We start from the raw sequence: 10,417 nt of genomic DNA on the forward strand, positions 1-10,417 counted from the left end.
TTTTTGTCCATGCAGCTTCTGGATCGTCTGCCTGATCCCAAAGCCCCACAGTTGCAGGCACCCGAGAGCGTTAGGGACACTGCCGTCGACGCGGAGATGCGTGCCGGACCAACAGAAAGTGCGGACGGCGCAGAACTGACACTGGATGAAGAGAGCGAGTGGGAGGACTGCAGCAGCGACGATGGAGACGCAACGACGGTAGCATCAGAGCAGCAGAAGCTGGAGGCAATTCTAAAAGCGAGGTAAGGCCGCGCAAGATGTGCTGTGTGCTTGTGGAAAATGCAGATAGATAAGCACAGTGCAGCAAGTGTTCCCTCAGCGGAAGACTCAGAATTCCGGGAGACGCCTCCACGAGCAGGGACGCAGGACCTAGGGTTTCGCGTTGGGTTTAGGGTTTAGGGCTTTAGGGCGGCGGCTATCTGTCTGCAGAGGATGGCGTCTTGCACGGGTTACTGACGAGGGACATTTGCTGCTTCCGAACGGCCAAGAGTGCGTTGGAGTGTTTTGCGTTCAGTCTCAGGGTTTGGGGGGCAGGAGTAGGCATTTGGGTAGACTCCACGGTATACGTCCACTACCTNGTGGAAGTTCAGAGTTTAGGGTTGAGATGTTCGGTATTCTTATTTGGTTCAGGGTTCTGCATCGGTCTCATGCCATCTTTTGTCGGCAGCGCCTGCGTCGGCTTGAGCCAAAGTTGGCTGAGCAGTGTGTCTTGGAGGACATGGCTGGGGTAAGGTGCACATGTCCCTGGCGGTCATGCTCATGCTGGTCCTGTCGCTATTTCTGCTGCTGTGCTTGCGCTCATTCGGTTCCTGCTGTGGTGTTCTTGCTGGTTTCTTTGCGGCTCCCCTGTGAGTATTGCTGATGCTTAGTTGATGGCGCACACCGAACAACAGCGCGTCCAAACAAATCGTGCTGTTGTGGATACTTGCATTACCAAGTCTCTGCAATAATACGATATTTTGATCGTGTCGTGGATACTTGCAGTAGCAAGTTTCCACAACAACGCGATCACACTGGTATTCACGGTGGCATATGAGTGTAGTGTTAAGTACGTGCGGAGCGGCGTGCAGGCTTTACCTCAACATGCATTGGCCAGCCGCAAGTGGTCCTTGGCTGTTTGCAAGCAGCACAAGCTGCAAAGGCAGCTGGGGAGAGTGAGAGGCGTGGTTTCTCTGCAGCAGCAGCAAGAACTGTTGCTGTCGCCGCAACAGCGCAGGCTGCTGTGGCAGCGAGAGGCCGAGCACCAGCGAAAATGGCAGCATTGGCGTATGAAGGTAGGCATCAAAGCCAACATCCTCCAGCGCACAATCTTGAGAGAGACAAAGTTTTTCTTGTGAGGCGTTTACCCTACGCCCCCCGATGGAAACTCGTACCTCATATGAGCGAGATGTGTACCCGTATCTGCATTTTACAGCGTGTATAGTGCGCCGATAGTTTACCGATGTTTCAACCGAGCTCCCGCAATGCTTGCAGCACCAGCTGAGTAGTGGGACAGGTGTTAGTTCCCCTCCTATCAGACAGCCTGTGCATCAGTTCCGCTTCTGCAGTGCTCCGCGGGTGCTGTACCGCAAGCAACCAGGGTAGTTGTCTAGAGGGATATTGGTATGTATCGGCATCCCCAACGCATCTCAGCATCTCCTTCTAGGCAGCATTGAATCGGCGGCGAGTGGCTCTGCTACAAGTGTATCTTTGTAGAAGGGCAGATTCCAGCTCTGCTACAAGTGTATCTTTGTAGAAGGGCAGATTCCAGCTCAAACCTGACAGAACTTCCAATCGCTTGTCAAGTTCGACAGCACTGCGCAACTAGCCTAGCTAGGCTCTAGCTATCTACCTGCCTCTTTACTCTCCCTGCGAGCATTTCCTAGCGGCCGGTAATACGTTGCATGGAACAAACTGTACATATATGTTGTGTGAAGTTGATTTTCCAACTTGCGGAAACGAGTGCAAGTCGGTCGAAACCACCCACTGTGCATGTGGCTTGGGGGTCGCTGCCTGTTTAGTTGAAGGATGCAGGCAGATGTGCCAACGTCTGCCTCTCCAAACATCTACAGCGCCTATTCATACCTTTACAGTACGGTACAAATGGCGCGAACGGTGTCAAGCAAAGGTAACATTGACGAACATGGACAATAAGTAAACAAACATAGGTATCCGGGAAACAGCCTACATAGAAGCATATATAGGCATAAATTTTAGGGTCTGGTCCATCCTTAAATTTATGCTGGGCTGATTCTCATGCAAACGAAACAACGCGCATTTAACTCTTCGCAATATCGAAATTCCGCTAAGAAGCTCCATATGCCATAGATAGGAAAGCTGAGAAGCTCCATATGCCATAGAGAGGAAAGCTGCCCCTCCTAACGCATGCCGCATAACACCACGCCGTAGGGGGGGGACAGTCTCGTTTCTTAGATGCCGAAGTTCGGGTAGCTTTCGCACACGAAGTCTTTGAAGCTCTCCTTCGTGAGGGGGACGAAAGCATCTCCATTTGAGTCGGCGTAGAAAAGGAAGCAACAACGCTTGCACCCTCTCTTACAAGCAATTCCTTGAGAGCAGTCCTGGCTGGCTACGAGGTCGCAGAGGCCCTGCAGGCTCTCCCGGCTGCAGAAACACTGCTCACAGCCCCAGCAGCACCCGCAAGCGCATTGGCACACTTTCTGGTCCATCTTGGAGTTGCACGAATTGCATGTGCTTCCCTCCTGCTTGTGCTCGCAGTCCTCGTTGCAGCACGTGGAGAGGCAGAGCATCAAGACTTTCGGGCGGATGGCCAAGTGGACGCCGCGATCAAGGCTGCTGCGGATTCTTCGCAGAAAAGCCCTGACTGTAATCATGGCCAAGCCTTCCTCGAGATCTTGCGCCCCTTCTTGCCTTTTCCAGCCACGTACCTCTTTTTCTTCACCCAGCACTACGAGCTTATCATCGAGGTCTAGGGCCCCACAGCCAGGCGCCTTGCTGCCGCTTGCTTTATTTGCGTCTGTTTCGTTTACCTCTAGCTTCGCATGAATGCAAGCAACGAGGCACTGAGAAGACACGATACAGAAAATAGAAGCGCACTTCGGCAACTTAGCTCCCACTATAGCGTACACACAAACCTTCGGACCTGGGACTCAATTCACGGAATTGAGAGTGCTTACCTTGAGCCTGTGGCGCCGTTGGCCCGTCTGCAACAGTTCGAAGGTTGTTCCTGGCCATCCTTCTTGCTGCTTTTTCAACTCTGTTTCGACTGTTCCTTCTTGCGCTGCCTCCTTTTTCGCAAACACGTGTAGCCCTTCGACGCATGCACCCCGAACACCGGGCTCGTGTACAAGCGACTCTGCCAGTTCACGCAACGGCGCCGCCTCTCCGTCTATGAAGAAGCTGGGCCCTGTAAAACAATAAAGCAAATGCGAGCTCTAATCCTTACGCATGAATATGAGGAATACAACTCGACGGCAAGACCCTGAGCGACTTCACTACACCGAGAAAGAAAATCTTCACAAAATGGGAGTAGTTCTTTGCGTGGCACAATGTACTTGTGGAGCAATACAGCACCGCTGAACACGGAAAACGATAGAAATTCTGGTGCAGTGAACTTGCCGATGCGTTTGGAGAGATAGAGGAACCCGGCGGCGTCTCTCTCTATTATGTCCCCTGATCGGCACCAGATGTCCCCTCCTTCGAGGAGGTCTCTGTACAGAAATTGCTCAGTTTCTCCTTCGCTTGTGAAGAGGCACAGGCCGTGTTCAGGGTCTATATGCGACACCAGCTCGCCTGAGCAAAAAGCGTTTGAGAATTGTACGCATACGATGGGTGCGGGAAACCACTCCAATTTCGCATACATATACGCGCAAAACTAGATGCAGCTTACATGCATACATGCATGTACATGAATACATAAACATACGTATGTATGCATACATACATGCATACATATGCATACATACATATGCATACATACATATACATGTATACACATACACATATACATATACACATATACATACATATACGTATGCTTACATATATATACATATGTATACATATGCATACGTATACATACACACATATGCATATGCATTCATATGCACATATGCATATACATACATATACATACATGCATATACATACATATGCATACATACATATGCATACATATACATACATATGCATACATACATATACAATACATACATATACATACATACATACATACATATATACACGCTTTTGAGGTCAGCGGCACTCGGCTGACCTCAAAAGCAAGTATCCCTGTATATGAACCCATTCACTGACCTCTCTGAAGAAGCGTTTTTTCTTCTCTAGTAGCTTCTTTGCCCCTCTTCGTCGTTGGGTGCCTGTAGACTTCCTCTTTTTCCTCATTGAACTCCACAATCCTTTCAAGCTCCTTAGAGTTCCAGGCGAATTCCGGGACAAAAGCGCACGCTCCTGGGACGTTCCAAGCATTGAAGAGGATTTGCGGAGTTTGAAGATTCCGCGGAGAGTAAAAGTCGAGAATGCGGGGAATGTTGAAAACCTTCTTCACCACAGGCCAAAGCGCCCCAGACAGTCCCGTTCCTATGCTTGCTCGCAGCTGCGGATTGCCACTCCAAGAGCCCAGACGCTGCGTTTCGTCTCCTCCATGGAAGCTTTCGTGGGCCTTCAGCAGCCTGGACCACATCATCCCCGTGTGCCAGAGAACAGTGGCATCCATGGCTTTAACATCGGGCCACAGACTTAGCAAGCTGCTCCGAGACCGCAGCAACAAGGCCCCCTTACAAGCAATTGCAGCTGCTAGGGCGTGGAGCCCCACCTCGTGGGACAGCTGTACTCCCAGCAAGAGGCGGTCGGAGTCAGTCAGATTCACAGCTTGCTGCCAGCAAAAACCCGCTGAAAGGATGCGGCTGTTGGAAACCCACGTTGCACGCAAGTGCCCTTCAAGGTCGGCGGTATATAGGCAGCAACATGGCAGGGACATGCCAGAGCAGTGTGTACCTGACGCAGCGGGCCGCTCGGAACGGGATCCTAGCAGCTTGCGCAGCGACTCCTTCAAAAGAAGAGGGAATCCAGAGGGCTTGCATCTGTGCTGTCCATCTTTGGGCCTTGTTTCCGTGTTCTCGCGTTGGTGGGCTACCTCTTCATCCGTTAGAAATTCCTTTACGATGCTGTGCACTTGGGGGATCAGGTTGTGCTCCCCGTGAGACTCTTTCGCGTCTTTGAGTCCGCAGATGTACACAGAGCAGGGGTAGGATCCCGGTTGGCCCTCATCTTCGCGGCGAACCGCAGCGATCGCTGCGTCCTGTTCATCCCCCGATGTCTTCAGCCATGCTGTCCGCATTGAGCTGAGGGTCAGGTCGTCGCAGATCAGCATCTCCGCGCTAGCCTCTATAAGTGCCTTCCGCAAGAGACACCCTCGAAGCTGAGGATGCAACAGAGCTACAGTTATGCCCGCCTTCAAGAGGCCAAAGAACACGATTAAGTATTCTGGACTGCTGTGCATCATCAAGGCAACCACACGAGAGTTACGCGTGCATTCCGCGCATGACTGAGTACGTTCTTTGGTCTTACAAGAACCACACTTGGTAGGCTTTTTACCCTCTAGTTCAGTTGCCCACGCTGCGACACTGTTGCTGGCATGGTCTACGTGACGATAAGTCAAAACCCTCGTGCAGCACTGTGTGAAGCTATCCCCATCTTCATTTCCTTCAAGCGCCCCTCCATACACCAAGAACACCCGATCTGCGCCGTCCTCTGCGACCTTCTGAAAAAAGCGCGCTACAGTTGTTTGGCCCTCTCTCTCGAGGGACTTCAGCTGGTCGTGCCTAGCATTTAGCTGTGTTGCCCACTCCTTTTCAATGTCTGCCAGAGATTTTCCAGTATCACCCTTAATTTGGGCCGCAAGGCACTCGGGGATGTCCGTCTTCTGTGTCTGCGCGTTCGCCATCTCGCCGTGCACACAAACAAGGATGCAGCTCGAAGTTCGCCGCTTCAGAGACTATTTTGATTATTTTGAATGGTTTCAGTTGTATATTTGTGTATTGAAAGCCTACGTGGAAAGCATAACCCACGAAACACGCGTAAGTGCAGGCTGGCAACCTGAGGGACCACTGGCAGACCAGTGGCTTGCGTAGTATGTGTTTGGATGGCAGAAGCCAAATCAGGGAAGAAAAACAGAAACAGGTGGCAAAAGAAGATACGAATTAGCAAAACAAATCGATTATAAACGGCCCAATTTATTTTCAGAAGCACCGCAGATGTAGAGAATCATGGCGCGTGCAAGAAGCGACCGCGGGAGCCGGTGTCCCGGCGCGTGTGCGGTGCGGCGCCCTTTCTGAGACCAAATTCGTAGGCACCCGCATTTTAGTCTGCTTTCTACTCGTTTGATCTTAGTTTCACTAATGCGAAATGCTCAAAGTCATGTCGGGACGTTCACACTCGCAGGTGGTCAAGTGACGCTTGTGCTCGAGCAGTAATTCGCGCATAAACCTGATGGTGGTCGGTGAAAGATGCACGCAGCATCTCCGCCATCTATCTGGGCTTTTGCTTTAAGAGCCCTTTTGAGTTCAAGCTCTTGGGATTACCAATGCCGCAAAACTGCAATGTCTTTGGCACCGGAAAACCGCATGAGGAGACACTCCGGGCCCTTGGTTACTCGCGACCCGCTTCTGTCTGCCTATAAGCCATGCTGATCCATGGTGACTGCCTTCTCGAATAGAGGTATTTTAGAGGGCAGGAAACGCCTTTTATTCGGGTGGAGGGGAACACAGAAGCTTTACTCATGTAAACGATTTTCCGCTGTGCCTTCACTGACGCTGGTTGCGGTTCTACCGTCGTAGGTTCGTTCCCAAAGCGCTAGACGAAACTTGTATGCGCTGTCATAGTGGCAATCATCTATGCTGCTGTTTGGAAAAAGTTCCCGCGCGCTTGTCAAGCTAGACTAGGCCAGAACGTACCTGCTGCACGAGAGTACGCACGACAGCACACTACGTTGTTTCACATATTTCTTGCATTGGCTTGGCCCTCTAAAAGTTATGGGGGGCTCTTCGCATTATGTTCGTATTGAGGGTTCTCACTGGTGCAGTTTGATGAGCCGCCCAGCACATTTGAAAGGCTCAACTGAACCCCAATGCAGCAGTTGACAAGAAATACCCACAACGGTCCACTAGACGAAAGGGGACGAGCCGCAATTTCATCTGTGCACAAGCCAAGAGATGCACCTAACACCTAAGCTAATTAATTTAAAATGGCTCATTGGGCAGCCAGGTATTTCACCCTTGAGTGAAACTTTCTGTCATGATGACACTGCAAACAACGCAAGGATGACGTTCGTTGGGCTGTGGGAACTATTCACGGCTGAGTGAGGCTCTGACACGGGTGATCTCACAATAAGCAGCAATGAATTGAGGAATGGGGCAGACTTGTTCCTCCACTGCACTCCGTCACCGCACTTCGGCGCCCCACCGCACAATAAATTGCTGTAGCAAGAAAGGTCTTTTGTTTAGCTGCAGCCTATATCAGCCACCTCGGACAGCATGCTATCTCTACAAAGAGACCTAGTCTTGCGCATAGTCACGGCAACTGCGTAAGCAATCTCTGCAGGTTGATTGCATTCCTTCTGTGCAAGGTTAGTAGGTGGCAATGCTTGCCTCTGACTTATGGCATTTGTTTGCAACATTCGCAGTGCTGGGATTGGGTTCGTCAATAAGTGCGTCATGGGGAGAATTTGCGTCAAGAAAACAACGCGAAGCTTGCTTTATAATGCTGTAATGGCATAGACATGGAAGCATGCTGAGAGGCAATATGAACGACATTTTTAAGCCATCAACCACGCAACCTCGAAATCAGGGGGAGGATCTCATTGGCCTGGTTTGATCTCACTGCTGTCGGACGCTCTGTCGTTGCAGATGGTGTCAGACAGCCCTACGGTACTCTGTGCTCCATGGGCATAACGCTTCTACCTGCCCTTGCTTCAAAATTCAACGGGTCACGAAGGAGCAGCTGCAACCCATAAAATAAAAGAACACTGAGGTTATTTCGCAATACGGACGCCTGCAGACCACTTTGTAGGGAGCACTACAGGAGATCAAGGAAGTGTGTCTTCTGCAGCTGTTTGTGAAAGAGTCACGTAACGGAATGTATGTCCTCTGTGTAACATAACCACTGCTCCCGCGCGGCTTAATTTGACTCAACACGCGGAAACTTACCAGACGCAGACATGGGAAGGACTGACAGATTGATAGCTCTTTCTTGATTCTATGAGTGCTGGTGCCTGGCCGTTCTTAGTTGGTGGAGTGGTATGTCCGCTTAATTTCGACAACAAACGAGCCCTTGGGCTGCCATATAAGGTCGGGAACTGGAGAGGAGGTTGTCGTTCCGCGGCTTCCCGGTAGAGGCCAAAAAAGCTACAGCTGTCCCTAGTGTATAATCATNATAATCATGAGGAGCCTCGCTTTTGTTGAGGGCAGCAGAGCGAATTTTTCCCGTCGAAGTTCCCGCATCGTGTGCCAGGCACAAGAGTCAACATTCGCACTCGGAGGACAGCACTCTCCACAACCTGATCCCCGGTTGACGGCTTACTTGCACAGCGCCCCTCAGCTTTAGCGTGGGAAAGGTACTGGAACTCGGCTACAGGAAGGCTACGGGCAGTTCGCATCGAGCAAGTCTCAATGAAGTCACATCCACCTGACCGCCGTGGCGACCCGGTGAATGCCCACCGCGCCCCGTAGAACTTCTCCAAGAATTCTACGAGACAGATTCATACATTTCGAAAGACGAGAAATTGCCGTAGGAGCTGCAGAACGGGGACTGGGTCCTTCAAGCAATTGGCTATTCCCACATCTAGAGTCTCTGGGCGAAGTGAATGGGCGGGCGGTCCGGTACAGCTATCGACTTCTCACTCTCAGGAAGCTGCATATTACTTTACTTCATATTACTTTACTTAGGAACGTACTAAAAACTCTTTGACTCAAAGCACGATGAAATGCCGTCTGGCTTTCCTCAACACGTCGTGTTCCACTCCCGCGGCGCCTTGACCAGTCCAGTGCCTCGCCTACAGCTCCACGGTTTTGCGTTGGGATTGTCTGGGGAAACCTCCTTAGTATAATATTTCTATACATATATGTTTGTCTACAGAGTGTCTAAAGTTCTGGAAGTGGACCGGTGGATGCAAGGATGTAAGGAGGTCACCACCGAAGTGACGGAAATTGCCGGCGGCATAATGCCATCGACGCTCCTAGCAGCAATTACCTTCCCAACAACGTCAATTTAAGAGTTTCCCCGTGTGATCATTGCTATTTTCCGCGTAGAGAACCACAATGGAGCAGAAAAAAGGGGTTCGCTTCCAAGGTGGTTTGGAAAGTGTGTTAGGGCAGCTGACGCAGCAGCAGCAATGGGAGAACGAAGCCAACTTAGCTGCTGCATCGGCAATTAGGGAGAAGAAGAGGTTTGAAAGTCCTTCCAACACACCAGAGCAGAAAAAGGCACTGATTGATATTGGCTACAAGGCGAAACAAAAACACCATGAGAAGCGGCTTCTGCTAAAAGACCCGAATCAGATGGGTCTTGGAAACGTGCTTCAGGGGCAAACCTCACTTTTAAGGAGGGATATGTTCAGGAGAAAGCTATTCCCCATTCGTTTTGAAGAGTCCGCCAGGAACGTTGAAGAAGTCCAGCAATTGCTCATGAAGAGACAGCCTCTCGGTCAGCTTTTTATTTCCCTGCTTTATCTTGCAATGCTCCTACTTTTCCTCTCTTACTCGTTGGAAGTCACCAAGATATTCGAAGCGACGAACGGAATTTCATCTTCTTTAAACTCTGCGCTGGCACCCCCTGTCTCCAGCTTCAACTCAATTAGCTATGAGTGGGCACGAGCAGAACAAACGAATTCAGCTCCAGCATCAGTTGCTGCCACTCCGGACTCGGGCCTTCCCGTTGATATCTTTACGCTGAAGAGTAAAGCTGGGGTGGCTTCTTGGCTTCTTTATGGCTTTATCCCTCTTCTTTATGGACCATCATCGCAGGCGAGCAACTTGGGCACTGCAAGAATTGTTGGCAATTGTTTCAGGCTCACCTTTCGGCAAGTATGTGATACGCTAGGTTAGCATACGAGGTGCCCACTGTTGAAAAGCTGCTAACTATTGTGATACTTGGCCATTCGACCTTTGCGTAGCAAGCTGCTGTTGACTTTCCTTGTGAACATTCAACGTGTGCCCTGTAGCGTGGAGCTCACAGTGCACCTGTTTTTCTGCACATTGGCACATGAAGGCACCCCTTCCCTCTCCACTCTTCTGTGTCCAGGTTGAAATGGAAGCAGTTGATGGGTTCGACCTGGGATATGAGGGGATTTGGCCCATGGCGGCGACTGGAGCCGCATCGACAATTTCGGCGGGAAAACTGCGGTCCGACAACCCTCTAACCAATCCGCCAGGCTCCAGGTTTACGT

At 50.7% G+C, this 10,417-nt stretch overlaps 3 protein-coding genes across 3 annotated transcripts; 2 read left to right on the plus strand and 1 right to left on the minus strand.

Moving 5' to 3' along the window:
• Positions 1–9: 9 nt before the first annotated feature.
• EMH_0040370 (uncharacterized protein) lies at positions 10–1,337 on the plus strand (the record flags this gene model as incomplete). Its single annotated transcript, XM_038022324.1, has 3 exons — positions 10–242; positions 631–727; positions 1,071–1,337. 3 exons carry the CDS (start codon positions 10–12, stop codon positions 1,335–1,337), a joined length of 597 nt encoding a protein of 198 aa, XP_037878178.1.
• Positions 1,338–2,408: 1,071 nt separating this feature from the next.
• On the minus strand, positions 2,409–5,920 carry EMH_0040380 (uncharacterized protein; the record flags this gene model as incomplete). The annotated part of the gene is made up of 4 exons (XM_038022325.1): positions 2,409–3,020; positions 3,135–3,364; positions 3,532–3,750; positions 4,273–5,920. 4 exons carry the CDS (start codon positions 5,918–5,920, stop codon positions 2,409–2,411), a joined length of 2,709 nt encoding a protein of 902 aa, XP_037878179.1.
• A 3,370-nt stretch (positions 5,921–9,290) lies between these two features.
• On the plus strand, positions 9,291–10,076 carry EMH_0040390 (uncharacterized protein; the record flags this gene model as incomplete). The annotated part of the gene is made up of 1 exon (XM_038022326.1): positions 9,291–10,076. The coding sequence occupies one exon, from the start codon at positions 9,291–9,293 to the stop codon at positions 10,074–10,076; it is 786 nt and encodes a 261-aa protein (XP_037878180.1).
• Positions 10,077–10,417: the final 341 nt, after the last annotated feature.

This window comes from Eimeria mitis, genomic scaffold, assembly GCF_000499745.2.
Source record: "Eimeria mitis Houghton genomic scaffold, Emh_scaff1605, whole genome shotgun sequence".
Taxonomy (NCBI): Eukaryota; Apicomplexa; class Conoidasida; order Eucoccidiorida; family Eimeriidae; genus Eimeria; species Eimeria mitis.